At 44.9% G+C, this 24,454-nt stretch overlaps 1 protein-coding gene across 3 annotated transcripts in view; it reads right to left on the bottom strand.

Annotated features, from left to right (window-relative positions):
- Positions 1–1,071: 1,071 nt before the first annotated feature.
- Positions 1,072–24,454, bottom strand: part of SLC25A12 (solute carrier family 25 member 12) — a 183,806-nt gene continuing 160,423 nt past the window's right edge. For all 3 annotated transcript variants that reach the window (XM_080667655.1, XM_080667656.1, XM_080667657.1), the window contains 5 exons: positions 10,938–11,078; positions 8,553–8,691; positions 3,492–3,650; positions 2,944–3,034; positions 1,072–1,692 (listed from right to left, as the gene is read on the bottom strand). In XM_080667655.1, coding sequence (XP_080523781.1) covers positions 1,494–1,692; positions 2,944–3,034; positions 3,492–3,650; positions 8,553–8,691; positions 10,938–11,078 — 729 coding nt within the window. In that variant the 3' untranslated portion in view covers positions 1,072–1,493. The remainder of the gene's footprint in view (positions 1,693–2,943; positions 3,035–3,491; positions 3,651–8,552; positions 8,692–10,937; positions 11,079–24,454) is intronic.

Raw genomic sequence — 24,454 nt, 5'->3', positions numbered from 1 at the left:
TAACAGGTGGCAATAGCAAAACAACTGTATTGTTATTCATTCTATTCCAATAAGAACTGAAAACTTTGCTTTCAAAGCTAGTTCTTTCATTCCTGCAGGGCCTGGAGAGCCTGTGGCTGTGGTACAGGGCTGTCAGCCATCACTGATGAGTGCTGTGGAGGATACTAACTGACTTGGTCCATCTGCAGGCCTGCCCCTTGAAAATATTTGCATATATTCTCATATCCCGGCTCACTGGCAATAGCAATAATGTTTTCCCAAAGCACTTTGCTAAAGTAAGTAAATTCTGACACTACACATCAAGTCACAACCATACTGAAGTGTAGATGTGGCTGTCAAGATGCATGTTGAGATCTAAATTAGTAATCACACCCTCGGTGAGTGACTTCTGGAATAAGCAGTTTGTATTTGGATTCATAAGGAAGAACCTGGTCCCACTGAATCATAAGACAGAGCTTTTGTCTTTCGTCTTCTCTCCCCTCATTCCACCATAGTCCTTTCTAAAAGGAACTATTTCCTATAAAAATGTAAGAGAGGGAAACCTGATCATGAGTTATTTGGAATTAGTAGCAAATCAAAATAAAAGGCACTATCAGTATATTTATGAAGGAAAATTCAACTACATGCATACACAGTTTGGTATTTTATTTTTGACTAGAATCATATCCATATGAGGAAAATTGCCAAAGTATCCTTTACTGTTTTGACAGCTAGGCCCTCGCTGTGTCAGAGGAAGGCAAAACTAAGCCAGTGAAGCTAAAGATGCCCTGTCTCCACGAACACAATGGCAGAGGAGCTGTCTAGGAAATGCCTTTGGATTGATGAACAGAGGAGGATGTATGCACACATTTAACACAATGGAAACGCATCAGCACCGCGAGTCTTAGCCTGTCCTCTGGCATCCACTGACATTCATCTTTTCCAAAGGATCTCTTATCCAATAGTGTTGGCTCTTGGTCTTGTTATACCTCTTTATCAGCAAATACCTTTTTCTTCCAGAATGGAAAACAAACTAGAAATTAAATACATCCAATACTGATGCTTCAGTTCCATCAGTCACCAATGAGAGAATGAATTTAATTGTAATACATTTATTTTCGTGTGATTCTTAATAAAACACTTTCAAAACATTCTGTACATTTCAAGCCACTAGGAAATGCATACATTCTATAGATGTGATTTGTTGGGATGAGGTGCCAAGATGTCTCTGTACAAAGATGTACAATATGTACAGTCACTCACTGTAAGTGCAAGCTGTGCAAAGCAGTCTAGAACACTAACTCATGCCAAAGCTTACAAACATTTCAACACATGACTACAGCTTGGAACTGCACGGTATTTTTCTCCCGGGCTAATGACTATAAACACATACATGTGTATGACGTGTAGACTCAGCTCAGTCAGCATCGTGCGGCTGACTGGGTACATCACAGGGCTGCTCTCTAGGTCTCTCTCTTCAGGGAGCTACTTTGCCACACTCAGCGGTCGTCTCATCACTGAGCTGCTGCCACTGGCTTTGACTGAACCACAGGGCCACTAGGAGATTTAAATTTGGGGAGATAAAGGCCAAACTTGTTTTCAATGCCAGCAAAAGTGGCTGTGGCGAGTCTGTATCCACCGATGTGATCGGGATTGGCAGGAGGAAGGTCTGCGATGCGTGACTTAGGTGTGGGTTCTGAGCCAGAGGGTTTGCTGTTGAGAGGACAAAGCTAACGGTTAGCAGGCTCAGGGCTGAGGATGGCACACGGCTGAACATTTCAGTCTGACTCACATGCCACGAAGAAGAGTATTATTTGTCCAACTATTTCCTTGTCATCTATGCTGCAGTAATCACAATTTATAGAGGCTTTGAAAACAACACATTCACATATTTGATTTAGGAGACAATGGTATCAATTTCAATGCTTATAAACTTATATAAATAGATCCATAGAAAATAGATCAGAAGAAAATACACTCAAATATTAAAACTTTCTGAGAAGTGGGACTATGAGTGATTTTCTTTTTTACTTTCCTATTTTCCAAATTTTCTACACAATGCATAAATTAATCATAAAAAGTTTACATTTTTCCTTTATTTTGAGAATTTAAAACACTAACTTTTAAAACAGTAAACTCATGAAGGTTATTGCTAAAATTGTTTAAAGAGACATAAATATAATTCTTAGTTTTACAGAATGTGAAAGCATAGAAAAGCCTGGAGTGCAAGATTGATCTTCTTTGTACAAGTCCCTCTACTTGGTTTATGGGGCGAAGACTCAGATTCAGGATTTATCTTATGCTGAAAAGCTGATAATTGCTTGCTTTGGGTATAATCTTTCCCACCCAGCAAATTCAAGTTGCTGCGCTTCTCTCCAGCACAAGCTTCAAGTACTAAGCCTCGAGAGGCCCAATTTCTGGCCTGGATCTCACCAGTGATTATGTCCACAGGCATAACCTCTCTTTGAGCCTCTTCCATTTAGTTTGCAATAAATTAGCTCTAAGAACATCCAAACCCATTCCAATAATAAATTATAGTGAATAATGAAATCTCAAAGGTGTGAGGGCTTAACTAAGTCTTTGAAAGAACGGTCACAAAAGTGTTACTAATACAAATTTACATTACCTCTGGGGAAAAGGACATTACTAAATCTAAATAATAAGAACCTAAATCCATGAAGCTCATATTGCTTACACTAAAAAAAGGTACCTATTCACACAACATTTTAAGTTGCTGCCTCCCTAAACTTTCCCCAAGTACCTGCTTAATACTGGGTGTGATGTCGCCCTGTCGAGATCTTAACTCCCTAATGCGGAGGCTTTTTGATTTAAGCCCACTGTTTGATTTACATGCACTGGTCCTATAGGCTTCTCTGTCCTTTCAGTTCCAAAACTGTCTCTGTTGGCAAAGACCTATTTGGTTTGGGTGCTTTCTTTACAAAGGTGTTGAACAGCTGCACTTACAGGCCTCCAAAGTCAACGTAAAACCACCGCTGGAGAAGTTCATAGGTGACCAAGGTAACACCAAACTGGGGAGAGGACCGAAACACTCGGGCTGAAAGAGAGATGGGAGCGGGGCATTTAACACCAGACTGACTGGAAAAAACGACCTGTGGTAATGGGGGAGGCCCCTAATACCAGCCAGCCTCTCCACACGGCCCAGCCTCTCCACACGGCCCAGCCTCTCCACACGGCCCTGCCACTCCACACGGCCCAGCCTCTCCACAGGGCCCAGCCACTCCACAGGGCCCAGCCTCTCCACACGGCCCAGCCACTCCACAGGGCCCAGCCTCTCCACACGGCCCAGCCTCTCCACACGGCCCAGCCACTCCACAGGGCCCAGCCTCTCCACACGGCCCAGCCTCTCCACACAGCCCAGCCACTCCACACGGCCCAGCCTCTCCACACGGCCCAGCCTCTCCACATGGCCCAGCCTCTCCACACAGCCCAGCCTCTCCACACAGCCCAGCCTCTCCACACGCCCCAGCCACTCCACACGGCCCTGCCCCTACCTGCTGTTCCTTTCCAAAAAGCTGAGGGCCCTTCTTCCCGGAGTATCTTCCTGAAACAGTCAATGACACCACTGTATGTTGTCTGGCCAGCGCGGGCAGCCACTTGCAGTCTTGTCTTGATGACATCAGCCGGGGTTACCAGAGAAGCGGCAGGCACACCTTTCAGGAGAAAGACACATTTAATTAATCCAAAGCACCTTACCAGGGACAGAAATACTACTGCTAACATCAAACAACGCAATTAGAAACTTCAACTGCTCTAACTCATAGCCTCCTAAATAGATGCCTGGGCAATAACATAAAAGGGATATAAACACCCAGTAGCTGTGTCAGTGAGGTCAGGGTGAATTCTCTTTTCTTTCTAAATTAGGGAAATACTCTGTACTATATGATCTCAAAGAACTGAGCTGGGGGGGCAGGGGGGGGGGAAGGCAGCAATATTACTGGGATAATTCCCAAATATTCCCCCCTTAGGTTTCAATTACTTTACCTCCTTTTTTTCTTAAATAAGATCAAGTGTTTTCATGTATAATAAGAAATGAGGATAATGTCAATTTAATGAGCTCCTAAATGTATCTGACATTAAACTAGGGTGGTGGTGGTTATTGCCATTTCTTGTCACCTTATCGTGTGAGGTGAATAGCAATACTCAGATCCCTCCCATTTGAGGGGCTAATTTGAGAGCTGACTGTGACTCGCTCAGACATGCTTATATGACAGAAGTCATTACAATGGGAGCAGAGGAGGCCCGGCAACTGGTTAAAGAACATTAGGGGACCTTATCGTGCAAGACCTCATCATCCATCCCCTGTGCTGAGCTCCCAGGGTCATGATGAGATTGACCAGCAGCAGGACACACAAGATGGCCTTTAGAACCACACCTTCCTATCTAATAAAAGAGTAATATGCAAATTAACCATCATTCCGCTACACCCACAAGTCACGCCCACCAGCCAATCAGGAGCAAATATGCAAATAAACCCAACCAAGATGGCTACGGCCACAGAGAGCAGGAGGGAGGCTTGGGTTTCCCCTGCAATGGAGGAAGCCAAGCTTTCCGCCAGCCCTTGCCAGCCTAGGCCTCCACTCAAGGCTACAAAGTTTCAATGATAGAAGATACATAAATCCAAACAGAAATGGCAGCAGCCACGGAGCTGGAAAGAGCAGGAGGCTAGGGTTGCCCTTGGTAATGGAGAAATCCAAGCTTTCTGCACACCCTGGCCGGCCCAGGCCTCCGCTTAAGGCTACAAAGTTTCAATTATAGAAGATACATAAATCCCAACAGAAATGGCTGCCGCCATGGAGCAAGCAGAAAGCTTGGCTCCGCTCCAGGCTACAAAGTTTCAATTGTAGAAGATAAATAAACCCCAGATACCAGGGCCTCCTCTTGGGTCGCGAGGGGTTGTGGCCGGCCTGCAAACCACCACCAGGCCTCTTGCCCAGGCTGCCCAACACCCCAAGGGAACCCCCACCCTGACCCAGGACACCCTTCAGGACAAACCAGCTGGCCCCCCACCCGTGCACCAGGCCTCTATCCTATCTAATAAAAGAGTAATATGCAGATTGACCATCACTCCAACACACAAGGTGGCTGCCCCCATGTGGTCAAAGATGGCTGCCCCCATGTGGACACAAGATGGCCACCACAAAATGGCCAGCAGGGGAGGGCAGTTGGGAGGGACCAGGCCTGCAAGGGAGGGCAGTTGTGGGCGATCAGGCCAGCAGGGGAGGGCAGTTGGGAGGGACCGGGCCTGCAGGGGAGAGCAGTTGGGGGGGACCAGGCCTGCAGGGGAGGACAGTTAGGGGTGACCAAACCAGCAGAGGAGGGAAGTTGTGGGCGACCAGGCCTGCAGGGGAGGGCAGTTAGGGGTGACCAGGCCTGCAGGGGAGGGCAGTTAGGGTAAAACAGGCTGGCAGGGGAGCAGTTAGGCATCAATCAGGCTGGCAGGGGAGTGGTTAGGGGTGATCAGGCTGGCAGCCAGAAGTGGTTAGGGGCAATCAGGAAGGCAGGCAGGCGAGCAGTTGGGAACCAGCAGTCCTGGATTGTGAGAGGGATGTCCGACTGCCCGTTTAGGCCCGATCCCACCAGACATCCCTCTAGGGTTCCCAGATTGGAGAGGGTGCAGGCTGGGCTGAGGGACACCCGCCCCCCCCTCCCCCCCCCCCCGCCCCGTGTACGAATTTCGTGCACCGGGCCTCTAGTTTCCTTATAAAACAAAACAGGAAACAAAGGAGCCAGGCGACCTTCCTCAGGGGGAGAGGCTCACAGCTTCCCTCCACAGGGCTCTGCTCCTTATGAAGTTGAAACTGGGTAACTGCCTGCCTTTGGAATGTTCTGAATTCTGAATATTCTCAGTGCCTGCAAGCAAAGCTTCATGGGTAAAAATTAGACAAATTCATCTCTCATTCTGAAAACTGACATCAATTGTGGGTGAGAAGTTGGTGCTGACAGTTCCGTGGAGTGTTTACTTGGCTCCATCAGGCACTGGCCACAGGCCTGTCCATGATTACACTGCTTGTGGGCTGGTTTTGCTGCTGACTGGAGAGCAGAGAGAGAAGACTTAAGGGGAAATCTGCTGGCCCCAATTAAAACTGGAGACTTTGGTGAGCACCATGGGGCTGGGTGAGCACTCAGTACCGAGGCTGAGCTGGTAGCTTTACTGCCTCTCAAATGTGCATGCAATTGACTGAAGTTCCAAGTGCCAGAAGACAGGGGACTTTTTGAACCCCAAATAAGGGCTCAAAGCTCCCTGGGAGAGTTTCTTTTTTGTTGTTATTAATCCTTACCTAAGGGTATGTTTTCATTTATTTTGAGAGAGTGGGAGTGAGAGAGACACATCGATTGGTTGCCTCCTACACATGCCCCAACCAGGGCCAGGGATGGAGCCTGCAATGGAGGTACATGCCCTTGACCAGAATTGAACTCAAAAAGTCACAACCCTTCAGTCCACGGGGTGATGCTCTATCCACGAAGCCAAGCCAGCTAGGGCCGTGGGAGCGTTTCTTAATCATCACGTCATTCCCTGTCACCAAAGGTGAAAAGGACAACATGGTGCACCCCAAGGGCTCCTGTCAACGCCACACTCTGGAACATGCTCAGGCTGTGCTGGCATGTGCAGCCAGGGCACCAGAGGAGAATGAACCCAGTGAGAGCCACAGGAAATGAGCTCAGGCAATCAGAGCTCCGCTGATCATTGGGGGACAGTGTTTGAGTTTGTGTTCACCCTTCATGCTCCTTTCTTTGACCTGCTGTAAAGAAAACAAGCGCGTGCCCTTTCCTTCCTGTCATTCCTGGCGCTGATGCTGCAGGGATGCCGGTTAATCCCCTTCTATCACAGTCAGCTCCTTCACAGCAAGAGGAAGCCTAGATCCATGAGATCAGAGGAAGCATCTTAGCACCTCCTGTGTTTTTTAGACTCCTCTTTCAGATGAATCTCTTCTGTGTCCAATTTGGTATCTTAGACAAGATGAAGGTTTTCATTTTTTTCCATTGGCATTTATCTCATTACTAGTGGCCTCATGCACAGATTCGTGCACATTGAAAGGAAATTCATTAGAAGATAGATTCCTGTGGTAATTCCATTACTGCAAAAAATTACATGTCAAAATAGTATCTTATATAATAAAGAGGTAATATGCAAATTGACCATCACACCCTCACAAGATGGCTGCCTATGACCAGGCCAGCAGTGGGGTGAGGGACGACCAAACGACTGAACAAGCAGGCTGCGTGGGGCAGCCAGGCCGGCAGGGGTTGAGGGATGACCAAATGACTCAACAGCAGGCTGCGTGGGCGACCAGGCTGGCGGGGGTGGGGGGGCAGTTAGGGGCAACCAGGCTAGCAGAGAGGGGTAGTTGGAGGCAACCAGGCCAGCAGGGGGGGTGCAGTTGGGGGCGACCAGGCCAGCAGGGGGGGGCAGTGAGGGGCGACTAGGCTGGCAGTGGGGGGGGGGGGCAGTTGGAGGCGACCAGGCCGGCAGACGGGGCAGTTAGGGGCGACTAGGCACGCAAGCAGATGAGCCATTAGGAGCCAGCAGTCCAGGATTGTGAGAGGGATGTCCGAATGCCGGTTTAGGCCCGATCCCTGGATCGGGCCTAAACCGGCATTCGGACATCCCCTGAGGGGTCCCAGATTGGAGAGGGTGCAGGCTGGGCTGAGGGGACCCCCCCTCAACCCTGGTGCATGAATTTCATGCACCGGGACTCTAGTATATAATATAGTATTATAAAATTAAAACACATGTGCAATTGGTGCCAGCAAGAGCTTTATATGTATCACACATGCACAAGTCAACGTTTATTTTTAAATTGCCAGTGTGTGTCATATGTACCGACCAGTTAGATGGTCGGTCGGTCGGACGGTCAGATGGACAGTCGGTCGGTCACTTAGCCTTTTATATATATAGATTACTATGCTGGCCACATAGGGAAGGCAAGGATGAACAGAACGAAACCTCTCCCCTCAAGGAGCTCCAAGTCTAGTACAGAAGGCAAAACTATACAAACCACCATTAATAAAAGACAGAAAGCATTAAGAGGCAGAGAAGAGATGCCAATCAAGGACAAGGTGGTTTGCTGGGGAAGCAATGCTTACTCTGGTCTAAGGACGATGGCAGAAGAAACTGGAACATCTTTATGATAAAAGCTCAATTTTGAGGCAAATCTTATAGATTCCAATATGCTAGAAAGTGAGGGCATACCAGACCTGTGCGTCAGCATGAGATACAACAAAGCAATGGTTTGATAAAGAACTTTTCCACCTTAACACCGGCACAGAAGGCTAAGCAACACGTTAATGATGAAAGCCCAATTTAGATGGGCAGATCTAATTTGGCTCCAAGTTGCTAAGCGGCATTAAGCTGTTTATCCACATTATGCAAATGTAATTAACTCTCATCAGAATTACAGCACATCCCACAAAGGAGTAAAAGCGATCACATTTAAACTAAGTCAGATACGAACAATAACCCTTCCAGAAATAAAGAGGGAAAGTACAGAGATTCTGTGCTTCTTAAAGAGAATGGGGGAGGGTTCTTTTGGCTTAAAAAACAACTGTGTTACCTGCCATGGCTCCAGCTGCAAGGAGATTTGCACCTCCCACGCGTCCGTTTTCATCAGCCAGAAGTAGTTTGCAATGAGCATACACAGGAAAATAGATGGCAGAGAAGGGAATGTCTCGGAGGAAACACGCTTTGGCACCCTGTCACACAGTGAGGAAACAGAGCAAAACAGTTGTATAAACAGGGTGTGAATGTCCACAAGGCGACAAGCCTGAGGTGTCCCTCAGACAGCACTGGGATTGATGTGGAAGGGAGGTGGGGAGAACTGAACTGGTGGGACATAGAGAAGCATACATGACTCAAAGCTTGAGAAAGGCTGGTAGATTCCGGAGTCCTAGAGTTAGTTAACTGGACAATAACATCATTTTGACAACTAAGAATTTTCTGGCATTTCCAGTATAGAAAATTCAATTCTCAAACCTCCAGGCTTGTTCTGCTTGGCTTTGATGGGGTTGGAGGTAGAGGTGGCAGGAGAGTAGACTTGGAGACCCAATATTAATAGCTTGATGCCAAAGCAACCAGCAAAGGCAGTGCCAAAACTAACAAATTACCAATTCAGTCCACACCAGCTAGAGCCCCTGAACGCCAGGTAAGAAGCTACAGGCAGTGGCAGTGGGAAAGGAAGGGGGGAAAAACACTAATGTTCCTTTTCCCCATGTCCTAAATAGCACAGGACCGGGGAAACCCAGACAGAATATTTTAGCAGGAGGTTTCCATGGGAGTAGAAAGCCACCAGGGACAGTCTGTCTCAGTGACTGAGGTCACACATGTTCTACTGCCCAGGGCTTTACAGAGCCAGGCGAATAGGCCAGCTTTGGTACTTATTTCCCTAATGGCTATTTTTTTAAAATATAATTTTATTGATTTCAGAGAGGAAAGGAGAGGGGGAGAGAGATAGAAACATCAATGATGAAAGAGAACCATTGATTGGCTGCCTCCTGCACACACCCTACCAGGGGTTGAGCCCGCAACCCGGGCATGTTCCCTGACCAGGAAATTGAACCAAGACCTCCTGGTTCATTGGTTGACGCTCAACCACTGAGCCACCAGCCAGACCTTAATGGCTATTTTTAAAAGACACCTGAATTGGCCCTGGCCAGTGTTGCTTAATGGTTAGAGTGTCCACCCACCCACTGAAGGGTCGTAGGTTTGATTCCTGGTCAAGGGCACATACTTAGGTAGCAGGTTCGACCCCTGGGCACGTGCGGAGGCAACCAATTGATGTATCTTTCTTTCTTCCTCTCTCTCTCTCTCTCTCTCTCTCTCTCTCTCTCTTTCTCCCCTCCCCTCCCCTCCCCTCCCCTCTCTGCCACTCTTTCTAAAAATCAATGGAAAAAATATCCTCAGGTGAAAATTAACAGCAACAACAAAAAAAGACACCACCTAAAATGTTTTTTAAAATTTTTTTAATTCCAGGACTCTCTGAAGGATACAAAGAGACATAATATTAACGAATTCAGTCTCAAAGGGAATTCCAAAAAGGATGGGAATTGGGGGTGGAAGGTATAGAATGTGTACAAAACTCAAGATCGGCTTCACTGCTTTACTGGTCTCCTAAGAGCCCTGTAACTGTAGAGTCTAATCCACAGAATTTCTCATTTCTAATTTGCTGCTCCAGAAGCCAACTGACACATTTCTGCAGTGATGGATCTATAAATAAATCAGATGCTGTGGAAACTCAGTTGTCTATAGCAGCTAAGTTTACGTATCCCCCCTTATACCAGGCAAAAGAATGAAAAGAAATACTCTTCCTTGTTTAAGAAAAATAACAGCTTCTGCTCCATTACATCTGATCTGTAATAATGGGAATAAGTATACCTGCAGGGAAGGAATCTGTTGACTGGCATTTTGCTAAAGTACAATACACTCTATTTTTTTTAATGGAATTCATTATTGACAAATCCCACCACTTAACTTCTTAAAGGCCCGAATTCTACCAAAGTCGACTACTGTTTCACTGTGGTCAAATTATTAGGACAAAGAGAAACTCCTACTGGGAAGATAACAATAGAGATAACTCAGACTCAAAATAAACATAAGACCATCTTGAAGTCCTAAACCAGCCCAAAGACACCACCAAAGAAACTTTTCCCAAACCCGTCATCCAATAAAGGCTGTGAGCCTCAGCCAGCAGGTCTGCAGCCCGGCCCTGCCAGCAGCTTCACCAGAGCCTGAGGGTGACACCAGGAGCCGTGCTCATATAGCCTCTGCCTCTGATGCACGTGTCCTGATTTTTCCTTTTTTTTATTTTCTGCTCCAGGAGCTACCCTGCTGGATAAGACAGCTTTTCCATTTGCGGGGGAAAGTCTGGTGTCCACTTTCTTTCACATTTCTGTGGAGTCCATCACAACCTTTCTGTTGAGATAACTGGAGGGAATCTACCCACCTTATACAAACCAAAAAGTCCCAGGTCGCGGAGCACGTTGAGGGCACTGACCCTGGGTCCTGTGGTGATCTCCCCAGCCACCTGCAGCCGAATCTTTACTATCTCCAGTGGGTTGGTAAAGATGACCTGAGAGCCGCCAGCCTGCAGGCAAGGGAGGAGGGAGAAGCAGATTTCCAAATCAGAGCCTGACTGGCAGTGTAACAAGAAAAAATCCAGAAAAGCCTCTAAGTTGTACCACTTTCCGTCTCCCACTTCACCGGGAAACGAGAGCACGGCACTTTGGCCAGTTCACAGGGATGGTCCCAAACTGCTCAAGCCAATCTATGGCTTGTTTGTACTTGAAATGTCAAGTGTTTCTCAGACCAGTCTTTCCAGGGTCAGCCCAGCTATATACAAAATGGCAAAACTAATAAACTCATTTGAACCCAAAAGTGAAGCCAGATGTGGCAGTGGGGAGCTCCGATGAGAGGGAAAGAGATGCTTGGTGTCTCTTATGAACTGGAGCAAAAATTCGGATCTACAATAGTTTCTTTCCTCGTCTCAGCAGCCATTCGCTTTCTTTAGCTCAGCCACCTGCTTCCACTTCCTTGGGTTGTAGAACAAGTAAAACAACGTTGCCCCACGGAGGTGCCTTAAGTGAGAGGGGAAGTCTCTTCTGGTTCAAATTCTAAAATGTATTATCCTGAGCAAATCTCTAAGCAGCAATGCCCACACAAAAGGAGATAATTCAGTAAGACAATTTCAGTATTATTTCAACACAAAACCAGAAAAATTCTTCAAGGCAGAGCTGGGAAATGGAATACCTAATTCCCGTGAGTACAACACAGGCAAATCAAAGCCATGTCCACATCTCTAGTGCCTGGCAGAGATCTGAACTTGGATAATGAGAGGGTATTTGCATCTGAAATCTGTTAACTAGTAGAGGGGAAAAAAGGAATGTTTAACAAAACTGTTACCAACTTCTTTTCTGGTTTCTGTAAGAAAGAAAGAATGTATATGTACATGGATATATAAAAATAAATACACTTATAAAAACTTAAGTACATATCTCTATTCATGAAGTGAAAAAAGTCTCATTTGCACAGCTTCATTTCACCTGTAGCTATTTACATTATATACTCATAACCATATTTACATAATTATCTATAACAACTAGAGGCCCGATGCATGAAATTCGTTCAAGGGGCTTGGCCCTCGCAGCTGTGGCAGCTCGTCTTGGCCCTTGCAGGGCAAGATGTGGCAGCTTGCCTCAGCCCTCGCAGCCGCGGTGGCTGCCTCAGCCCTCACAGCCCCAGCTTCGTCCAGAAGGTTGTCCGGAAGGATGTCCGGAAGGTCGTTCAGCTGTCCAGTCTAATTAGCATATTATGCTTTTATTATTATAAAGGCGTAATATGCAAATCAACCAAATGGCAGAACACTGTCCAGACGACCATGCTATGACATGCACTAGCACCAGGCCAATCAAGGCGGGTGTGATGTGATTGATTGCAAGCCCAAAGAGGGAGGCCCAGGCTACCCGGCCAGTGGTGCTACAGCAAGTGGGCGGGGCCTCCCTCTGCATAGCCATCAATCACAGAGTCCCACTATTGGCCATCCTGCAGAGGGAGGCCCAGGCCACCTGGCTGGCAGTGCTGCGGCACGTGGGCAGGGCTTCTCTCTGCAGCGCGATTGATCTGGGAGCCCTGCAATCGATGGCCCCACAGAAGGAGGCCCAGGCCACCAGCCAGCAACGCTGTGGCTGTGTGCGGAGCCAGCCAGTGATTGCTCCGCAGAGGGAGGCAACCAGTGGTGGGGAAGTGGGGGCAGCTCCACACAGATGGCAAGCAGTGGCAGCGGTGGGGGCGGGGTCAGCTTCTGGCAGCCAGGGGAAGGAAAGCCCCGATAGGCCCTGATCACCAGCTAGGCCTAGGGACCCTACCAGAGGGGTCCCGGATTGCAAGAAGGCACTGAGGGACACCCCCCGACCTCCCCCCGCCATGCACAAATTTCATGCACCAGGCCTCTAGTATTATATAATCATAACTTCACTGCAATAGTGTATCACATGTGAAACAGGAAATGTATGCCTCATTAGGACACTGTAACTCCATTCTATCTTCACTCACATTCATGTTAACTTTTCTAAATATCACAACCCTCCCAGACCTCCTTCCCAGGGGCACAAGTAAGTCCCAGCCCATTCTCCTAACTGGCTTGGGGCTATAAACCCTCAACTACTCCAGTTCCAATCCTGACCCTTTACTCCCATAAACATCCACAACTGCCAACACTGACACTAGATTCCTTCCCCTTTCGTGGGAAGCTTCTTGTCCTGGATTCCCCAGGGCCCTAATCCCCTTTTTGTCCACCAATCGGAAGGGTGCAGCAATTTGCTGTCTCTCTCTGGGTTTTGTGCAACTCCCAACTCACACAATCCAGACCACTGGCACATAGGTCCCTGGGTGACTGACTAACCCAGTTTTACATGTTGATTTGCCTGTGTTTCTTTTAATCTGTTGCACTACAGGCAGAAGGAAACATTTCAATGTTTCAATCTAAGCAAACAATACTTTCAAAAGGATTGATGGGTGAAAAATTATGTTAACATGATAATCCAAATAATTGCTCCTGTAGCTAGTATTAAAGACCAAACCAATTGAAAAAGTTTGCTACTTCCTTGAAATCTCTTATTGAAATAATGGTTGCAAAGACTATCTTTGGAAAAATGTACTTTATGTTCTAAACTAAAGCAGATTAAAAAATAATAATAGAAACACAAATTTTTATTATAATCCCCAAAATTTGCCAGCACCAGACAATGTCGACTCCTGTTGCCACTTGTTAAGTGTGGATATTATGTTTAAATAAATATAAAGCCCTTTTGTGGTTTTAATCATTAGTAAATTATCCCACAGAGCAGTAATAATCCAACCAGCATTCCCACCCCAGTTTCCTCCTCCTCTTCTCTCACAGACCCTTTTGGAAATAATTGCCAGTTTACTGAGATTTGCACTCCTTTAACAACTCTTCAAATTTCTTTCTGAGTGTTAACAGGCTTCTTATAAGAACAGTACAATTAAGAGAAGGAAATGACTACATTTTAAAACAAACACATTAACTGTCATATGCTTTGAAGACTTGTTACCCAGAACACATACTAAGAGCCAATAGTGCATTGGACAGAACCACAAGACTAAACTACAAGTGAGCAGGTAGCAAGGCACACATCCACAAGTGTTTCACACCTATGTGCTCTACTACATTGAAGGAGAAAAACTGCTAACAATGCATAGTATGTATATGTCTTTAAAGTTAATATACATTTTTTAAAAACATTCTATAGTAGGACTAGGAATATGTAGGCAAATATTACCCAGACATACTGAATAATTTTAGAAAAAATAAAGATTGCAATTTGTCTTAAACTCTGAATATAACACTTATTAAAGGAAAACCTATATGGCAAATATGCAATCTCCTTTTTTAAACTCTGAGATTGATCACTATCTTATACATATTAAATTCAAGAGGGGCGAGGGGGAATAAAATCTTCAATTAATTCAACCACTCTGCTAAGAAATCTAGTAACAGAACTAGGATTATAATAATGTTATCACATCCTTAACTTAGTGTTTCCTCTCTGAGAAACAAATACAAGAAAATATCATTTCTCCTCTATTTCAGACTCTATTGATTATAAGTGATATCATCCTATCTAATAAAGAGGGAATATGCTAATTGACCATCACTCTGTCACAAAGATGGTTGCACCCACAGCTGAGGCCAAGTTCCCATAAGGAGTCTTAATGAGCAATCAGCAGGGACCTGAGGCTACACCCTCCCCCGCCCCTATGGGGCTTGACAGGGGACCTCAGGCCGCGTCCCCCACCTGGCAGGGTTTGACAGGGGACCTCAGGCCATGCCCCCCACCCGTCAGGGCTTGACAGGGGACCTCAGGCTGCGCCCCCCGCCTGGCAGGGCTTGATGGGGGACCTCAAGGTGAGCTTCCTGTCCTGGTGCTGGGCTAGGGGATCTCAGGCTGCTCCCCCCTGCCCCAGTGCCAGGCCAGGGGACCTCAGGCCGTGCCCCCCACCAGGTGGAGCTTGACAGGGGACTTCAGGCCACGCCCCCCACCAGGCCAGAGCGGAGGGTTCTCTTGCTCTCCCCTCCGCTCCTTTACTTTGAATTTATATTAGTTCACACAAACACTCCATCCATGCTTTTGTTCCGGCACTCCGGTCCAGTTTAAGAACCCATTGTGGCCCTCGAGTCAAAAAGTTTGCCCACCCCTGGACTAGGTCCTTTCTCACACATTCTTTCCTGTGGTAAATTAATTTATGTACATTAAACGCTTTTTAAAAACCAGTAAATGCCAGCCCTAACTGGTTTGGCTCAGTGGATAGAGCATCGGCCTGTGGACTCAAGGGTCCCAGGTTCGATTCTGGTCAAGGGCATGTACCTTGGTTGCGGGCACATCCCCAGTGGGGAGTGTGCAGGAGGCAGCTGATCGATGTTCCTCTCTCATCGATGTTTCTAACTCTCTATCTCTCTCCCTTCCTCTCTGTAAAAAATCAATAAAATATATTAAAAAAAAAAACAAAATAAAAAAACCAGTAAATGCCAGTTATCTGTGGATCCAAAGCTTTTAAAAAGCTTATCTACATCTTGGCAACTGTGAATAATGCTGCAATGAACAGAGGTATGCATATATCTTTGCAAATAAATGTTTTTAAAATTTTCAGGTCTACACCCAGAAGGGGGATTGCTGGGTCATATGGTAACTCTATTCTTAATTCTTTGAGGAAACTCCATACTATTTTCCATAGTGGCTGTACCAATTTACATTTCCACCAGTAGTGAACGAGGGTCCCAATAATTTTTTTTAGAAAGCTTATCTACCTCTGTATATATGAACATCAATAAAATCTAGTCAAATATAGCTAGTGATTTGAAATAGACACCAAGATATATAAAATTTCATATTAAAGCATCATAACACAGCTACATGCCTTAAATGAACACTGTCTAATTTGACATCTTGCCGCTTCTGGTACTGATGCTTACATAGATAACAAACCAGTCTGCACAATACCTTTGTTGAGTTTTTTTACACTCACTAAATCACCAAATTAGCTTTTAATTCTCTAACTGCTAAATTTCCCTCTTCGAATTGTTGCTTATAATTTTGAGGAGAGGCAAGCCTTAATATTAAAACTAACTTAGATGTTTTTATTTTTCAGTATTGTCGTTTGTTTAGAACTGAAATACAAATGACACAACAAAGGGAACAAATTCATTTTGAATGAGAGTTACCCATATACAACAGAAATGGAAAAATGGAAAAACTTCCATTTAATCTTGTATCACTTTTTTTTTTAATGCGGAAATAAACCAACTAAAGCTGACAGCAGAAGTAAGGAGGGAAAGAATGCAATATTGAGATGTCACCACACCTCTGATATGCCTGAGGCCACAGGGCTGCACACAGGATTAGGCCTGTTCACCCTCCTGCCCTCACAATCCCACCTCAGGGCAGAGTCCACAAAGAGGCTGGCGACCTGGCCATGCCTGTGCCAAGCCCCCTGCTTACTTCCTTCTTTGATCTGTTGTCTCCTATAATCTGCAACTATTTCCCTCCAACCACAAAATGTCTGAACAATTCATTACAAAGCCTTCCCTTACAGAGACTGATGAAAATCTTAACTTCAATTTACTAGTAAAGCCACACCAGCTCCTTGAACAGATGTACAAAATATGTGCACTTAAAATAACCAGATTCAACAATAAAGATAAACTAAAAAGTAAAATTAAAATAACCAGAAAACGAATAAAAGTCATAGAATCAGTTGTCACTAGGATTGACAAAGAGGAATAGGAACGAACAGTGACTGTATCACACACCATCAACCATAAATATTCTCAGACTTTTATAAAGCAGTGGGAAATGCTATGGCTCTTTGTAAAATAGTTTAGGACAGTGATAGTTTAAAGGGAATAAACTGCAATTTGCTCACTGCTGAGTGATGGGTATTAGGATATGAATAGATAGAACTACACGTACTCCTAACTAGGGTAAAGGAAGCATCAAAATTCCTATATATCTATCACAAGACACTTTGACATAAATGGACTTTCAACTTGTGTGCATAGGTATGTGTGTTCAGATAAGTATTCAGGCATACAGCTGGGACCACATGGATTCCTGGGATGGGAGCTGGAACTATTTCCAAACAACTCTTCAGAGATATGATAGCTCAGCTTGCTGAGGAGCATGCAGCACAGGAGGCTGGCCAGCTGTAATCTTGGCTCCCAGGGTTAGTAAAAGCTCCAAGTGGACTTCTTGCTACACCCAACATGGGGTTGTGTGTGTGCATGACATATGGAATGAAAGGAAGAAGCAGTAGAGAGGGGAAAGAGTCCAAGTTTGCCAGACTGTTGAACTATATTGCCATTAATTTGGTAACCTTGGATAGGTCATAACCTTTCCATTACTTGGTTTCCTAATATGACAACAGAGATCCCAACAACTGCCCTATCTCCTTAACAGAGTTCTCGTGCACTAACTAATTTGAGAGCACCGTGCAAATTGAAAGCAAGATACCAGGGGAAGGGGTGAGTTCTTCAGGAGGCTAAGTTCACACAGGGCTAAGGAAACACCTGCAATGTGATGGATTTATACTACCCCTTTGCTGAGCAATAAATACATTTGGAGTTTTATGACTTCTATCCATTCAGAAGTATACATTCTCTAAAGAGGTAACAGGATCAGTCAGGTAAGTGCTCTAGTTAGAATTAACAACATTAAAACAGATACCAGAGAGATGTTTAGAAAAAATATATAGGTCAGTCCATTTAGACTTTCAAACTTCCTGCTCTGTTGACTTGAAAAGTTATTACATTTTTTTCCACTCAAGTGCACAGATATATCTAACCACTATAGACACCATTGAGATAATTAAGAGACAAGTCATAGACTGGAAAGAATATTGATAGCACATATATTTGCAAAGTACTATCTCTATGATGTATTAAAGAACTACAAATCAACAATAAAAAATATGAATAACAATGAAAAATAGGCAGAAGACCTGAACAGATACTTCACAAAAAAAAAGATATATGAATAGCCAATAAGCACATGAAAGGATGCTTAATATCTTTAGGCTTTAGGGAAATGCAAATTAAAACCACAATAAGATATCATTGTCCACCAATTAGAATGACTAAAATTAAAAAAAACAAAACCTAAGAACATGAAACATTGGTGACTTCGGTGAGGATGTGGAGTAATTGAATACTCTATACTACTGATCTCTCTATATAAAAGCCTAAGTGATCGTTACGACTGAACGACTGGTCGACCAGTCGCTATGATGCGCACTGACCACTAGGGGGCAGACGCTTAATGCAGGAGCTGCCCCCTGGTGGTATTTGCGCTCTCATAGCCAATCTCCCACGGCCAGCCAACCTCCCCTGGTCCCTCCCCCTGGCCAGCAAACCTCCCACGGTCCCTCTCCTTATCCAGCAGGCCCATCTGGCAGCCAACCCAGCCCAGCCCAGATCAGGACTGGGCGAGATGGCCCTGATAGACCCTTATCACTGGCCAGGCCTAGGGACCCCACCCGTGCACGAATTTCGTGCACTGGGCCTCTAGTAAGACTATAAAATGGTCCACCCACTTCAAAAAACCAACTGGCAGTTTCTTTCAAATTGAAAATACATCTACTTTATTATACTCTTAGATATTCATCCATGAAAAATGAAAGCATATGACCTGAAAATACTGTTAAGCAAAATTCTGTCAACAATGAAAGAACACATTTTGTACAATTCCATGTATATGATATCTGAGAAGAAACAAAACTGGTGGCAGAAATCAGAACAGTGGTACCTGGGGGAGGGGAGGAGTGACTGACTGGAAAAAGGCATGAATGAATCTTCTGGTATAAAATGTTCTTTATCTTGTCTTGGGTGGTGACTTCATGGGTGTATACAACTGTTAAAACTCACTGAGAAGACTGACATCTAAGATCTGTTCATTTTGGTACATTAATTATACCTAAATTAATATATATGTATATTCAGGTATGTTAAATTTTTATTATATATACTAGAGGCCCGGTGCACGAATTCGTGCATGGGTGGGGTCTGGCCGGCCCTCCCCGATTGGGGCCGATGGGGCTGGGCCAGCCAAGGGGAGGGGCCGTGGGCAGTTGGCAGGGAGGCCCCACCCCCTGGTTGAACTCCCAGTTGAGGGGACAATTTGCATATTAGCCATTTATTATATAGGATACCCATATAATAAAAAGGGAAGAAAGAAACGCTGGTACAAAGTTGAATAGGTTCATCTAGGTTTATTTTGATACATGGACAATGCCCTGATTTAATTCCCCAAGAGAGCATTATAGAATAAAAAGAGTTGGTCTTAAAATAAAAATATTTGGGCTCACATGAAACCTGCAGCATATATTAACTGTGTGATGGGGTGAGAGAATTAGCCTTTCTGAGCCACTGTTCTCCATCTACCTATTTCATATCAGTGACAATAGTGCATTTTAAAGTACTTAAAAAATTCTAACTTGACATTAAAGTATTATTCTTGCCCACAATAGATATAATAAAAACTCAATTATATTTATGTGTGATATGGACATGTAATATGTGTGAATATATATGTCTATACATATAGAGACTTTCTAATAAAAAAATAAAAACAGCCTGATAAGAATGGCTTACCAATGAAAAAAAATTATTTGAAACTTGTTAGTACATATATACTAAACAAACAACATCCATAATAGGTATTTACTCAGTAACTGCACATACACACACACACTTACCCCATTCCCACCTAAAGAAAGGTCAAGCAATTACTAAACCTAAAGTGCAATTTATAGACTCTATAAAAAAAAAAACTTACGTTTGCACATCTAAATTATGATAAATTCTGAATTAGTAAGTCTTCCTTGGGAAGGTTTTTGTTTGTTTTTATTTTCTTTATTGATTAAGGTATTACATATGTGTCCTTATCCCCCCATTGCCCCCCCACCCCCCACTCATGCCTTCACCCCCCTGGTGTCTGTGTCCATTGGTTATGTTTATATGGCATGCATACAAGTCCTTTGGTTGATCTCTCCTCCTTCCCCCAACCCTCTCCTACCTTCCTTCTGTGTTTGACGGTCTCTTGGAAAGGTTTTGATATAGACATAAAACAAGAGTTTAATGTTCACAATGAAGATTCAAAATTTGAAAATGCGCACTCTGTTTATACTCCTGTTCCCAAAGGTTATATTGTATTTCTAGAATGAGAAGTTCCATTGTGACTCCCTGCTGACCTCAGAAACAGAGAGCAGCTTTCATTTGCAATCAGAAAGTCAGAGTGAACAAAACTTCCATCTGGCTTAAAAAGGAATGTGTGTGTGTGTGTGTGTGTGTGTGTGTGTGTGCGTGCGCACATGTGCATGTGCGTGCGTACACACATACACATGCACACAAGCATGTATATAAAAATATTAGAAAGAAATATACCAAAATGTTGACAATAAAGAACTGTCATTTGGTAATATCTCTGGTCAAGGCAAAAGACCCTAAAAAATTAAGGTTAAAAAACTATATATATATATACAGTAGGTCCTCAGGTTACATCAGAGATCCGTTCCTAGAGTGCGATGTAACGCGATTTTCGCCATAAGTCGAAACCCACCTACATAAGCACCTATGTCACTCACATGGAGCACATACACAGCAGTAATGAAGTGAAACAGTAAAAAACATTTAAAAGAAAGATAATAATTCCTGACGTTTACTTGGGGTAAATAAATAATAAAAAACATAAAGCATATATGTACATACATCGAAATGATGGAACTTTTTTTTTTTAATAAATAAATGGGAGATGGCGATGTAACCATGAAACGACGTACATCAAGACCAACGTAACCCAAGGACTGTCTATAAAAGCCTAAGCAACTGTCACTACTGAACGACAAGAACGACCGGTTGACCAGTCGCTATGACACGCAATGACCACCAGGGGGGCAGACGCTCAACACAGGAGCTGCCCCCGGTTGTCAGTGTGCTCCCACAGCCAACCTCCCATGGCCAGCCAGTGGCATCGGCGTCCGTTCCTTCCATGCCCAGTCCAGCGATTGTCGCCTTCTCTCCCGACTCCACTGGGGCCTTTGGGCCCTGAGCTGGGACAGGGAACCAGGGGTGGGTGGTGGCGGATGCGACCCCTTTCCCAGGGGGACCGAGGCTGGCTCCCTCCTTGGGGTTGGCAGCCAACCTGCCGCGCCCTGTTTCTCCCCCATGGCCGGCAGGCCTTGATCAGCCCAGGGTCCCCCTCCCCATCTCTGTCCCACCCCCCGCCGGCAGGCCCCGATTGGCCCAGCCCTGATCAGCCTTGATTGCTGGCTAGGCCTAGGGACCCCACCTGTGCATGAATTTGTGCACCAGGCCTCTAGTGGTATATAGGATCAAAGACCTAAATGTAAGAGCTAAAACTATAACTCTTAGAAGAAAACAGAGATATAAATCGTCATGACCTTAGATTAGGCAATGACTTCTTAAATATAACACCAAAAGCTCAAATAACAAAAGAAAATATAGGGAACGGCCTTTTTTAGGAACTCATCAACACCACCAACCAGACAGGCGTTGGAACTGCCCCGCGACCCAGCAGCCACTCCAGCCAAAATCCTGCTACCCCAGCTGCAGATGCGCGGACCCTGGGACCTCCACCTCCAAAGGTGCACCGCTCGGCAGCAGTAAGTGCAACCTCCCCCTCCCCAGCGGCAGAACTCCGGATTTGTGAGTATCCGGATTCTTCGCATGTTTCCAGCCAGATTCGCGCGTTTCCAGCCGCGCAGGGCACTCCACTCCTTAGGCAGCGCTTGGGAGCCGCTGAGAGCCCCCGAGGGTGTGATTCTGCACACACAAGGGCATGCAGCCCCGCAGTAGAAATTCTGAATTCCCTCTTCCTGGATAACTGCCCACATTCACCCCAGCGGCTCAAGCGTGGTGCCAGGAGCCCTCAGAGTGCATCAGAACTCTGCGCCGCTGCAAGCGCACCTCCACAGAGGCGAAGTTCCAACAGGCAGGCACCCTGAGCCCATCTACCCACAGGGTGCTAGTGGGAACCACTGTGAGCTCTCCCTGGGTGCGATCTTGAACAAGCGGGGGCACACTCCCCCACAGCAGCAGCAGTTTTGAATTCACTCATCCTGGATACCAGCCCACAGGCGCCTCAACTGCGCGGCTACACTGCCAGGGCCCTTCAGAGTCCTTCAGTGTGCCTCGCTGGCAAACATACCGCAGGTGATCCTGTGAGCCGTCACTGGGAGTAAGCGCCTATCCACCACAGGTGCAACAGCAAAAGCTGGGTCTGCCCACCCCAATACTGTAGAACTCTGGGCACCATAGTCACGCTTTTCCAGAGAACAGGCCCCCTGAGCCCCATCACCCCAACAGACAGTTCCTGGGTGCCACTGTGAATCCCTGCTGGGCACGCGTGATTTCAGTTAAGGGTGCAAGACAGCAAATATTGGGACACTCCCCTCCACGCAGCTGACTTCTAGACACCGCAGTTGTGCCTCTCAAGCTCACAGGCCTACATCAAGAGAACCCAAATAGCTCAAGTAAGGAGCTACACTAGATTAACAAGCCCAGGAGAACTTAGAGATTACACCAGTAGCACCATCCCCAAAAGAACCTGGGTAGCAAAGCAATTGGATCTACAATTAAAACATTACAGGAAAACATGGGAAGACAAAAAAGCAATCCCCAAAGGAAAGAAAAAGAGGAACCACCAGAAAGGGAGTTAAATGAATTCGAGGCTAGCAGCTTATCAGAAATAGAATTCAGAGTAATGGTTATAAGGATGTTTAAACGGATGGATGACAAATACACACAACTCAATGACAAATACACACAACTATAAGGAGCTGAATGAGAATGTCACCAACATGAAAAGAAACCAAGAGGAGACGAAGAACGACATAGCTGCAATAAAGAACACAATGGAAGGCCTAAACAGTAGACTAGAAGAGGCTGAGGACCGCATCAGCAAATTAGAAGACAAGGTAGGAAAAAACACACAAACACAGCAGCAACTGGAAAGAAGACTTAAAAAGCAAGAGGAGAGCCTAAGGGAGCTTTGGGACAACACAAAACGAAACAACATTCGCTTAATAGGGATACCGGAAGGAGAGGAAGAGAAGCTAGGAATAGAAAACCTGTTTGAAGAAATAATGACAAAAAACTTCCCTGATATTGGCAAGAAAAAAACCATGCATGTCCAAGAAGCACACAGAGTCCCAAACAAGATGAACCCCAAAAGACCGATACCAAGACACATCATAATTAGACTGGCGAACACAAAAGACAAAGTAAGAATCTTAAAGGCTGCCAGAGAGAGACAGAAAGTTATTTACAAGGGGTCTCCTATCAGAATATCAACTGATTTCTCAACAGAAACACACGAGGCCAGAAGGGAATGGAATGAAATATACAAAGTGATGCAAAGCAAGGGTCTGAATCCAAGAATACTATACCCGGCAAGGCTATCATTCAAAATTGAAGGTGGAATCAGGAGCTTCACAGACAAAAAAGGGCTAAGAGAGTTTATCACTACCAAGCCAGCAATGCAAGAAATGCTAAAGGGACTGCTGTAAAAAGAAGAAAGAGAAAGGCAAGAAGAAACACAAACACTAAGGAAAAATATGACAACAAACATGTACTTGTCAATAATAACATTAAACGTAAATGGATTAAATGCACCAATCAAAAGACATAGGGTAGCTGAATGGATAAGAAAACATGACCCATATATTTGCTGTCTACAAGAGACCCACCTCAGAGCAAAGGATTCACACAGACTGAGAGCAAAGGGATGGAAAAACATTTTTCAGGCAAATGGAAATGAGAAAAAAACTGGGGTTGCGATACTTATATCTGATAAAATAGACCTCAAAGTAAAGGCCATAATAAGAGATAAGGAAGGCCACTACATAATACTAAAGGGAGCAATTCAACAAGAAGATATAACTCTGGTAAACATATATGCACCCAATGCAGGAGCGCCCAAATACATAAAAAATCTCCTGGAAGATATCAAGGGAGAGATCGAGAACAATACCATCATAGTAGGAGACTTTAATACACCACTGACATCACTGGATAAATCCTCTAGAAAAAATCAGCAAAGAAACAGCAATTCTAAATGACACACTAGATCAGATGGACCTAATTGACATCTTCAGAGCATTTCACCCCAAAGCCACGGAATATACGTTCTTCTCAAGTGCACATGGGACATTTTCAAAAATAGACCACATATTGGGTCACAAGCAAAGTCTCCCCAAATTCAAAAAGAATGAAATCATATCAAGCATTTTCAAAAGAACTGTTGGCCCAAAAAGAAACTCACTACAGACTGATTCATTTGCCTCTCAGCATAACCATTATTGCTTGTCTCATTTTCGGTTCTTATAAGTGTATTTCTAGTATCACATGATCTCACTCATCTAGGGGAAATAATG

This window comes from Plecotus auritus (assembly GCF_963455305.1).
Source record: "Plecotus auritus genome assembly, chromosome: 5".
In the NCBI taxonomy this organism is placed as follows: Eukaryota; Metazoa; Chordata; class Mammalia; order Chiroptera; family Vespertilionidae; genus Plecotus; species Plecotus auritus.
The sequence above is the reverse complement of the archived record's forward strand: the minus strand, read 5'-3'. Positions and strand labels throughout refer to the sequence as shown.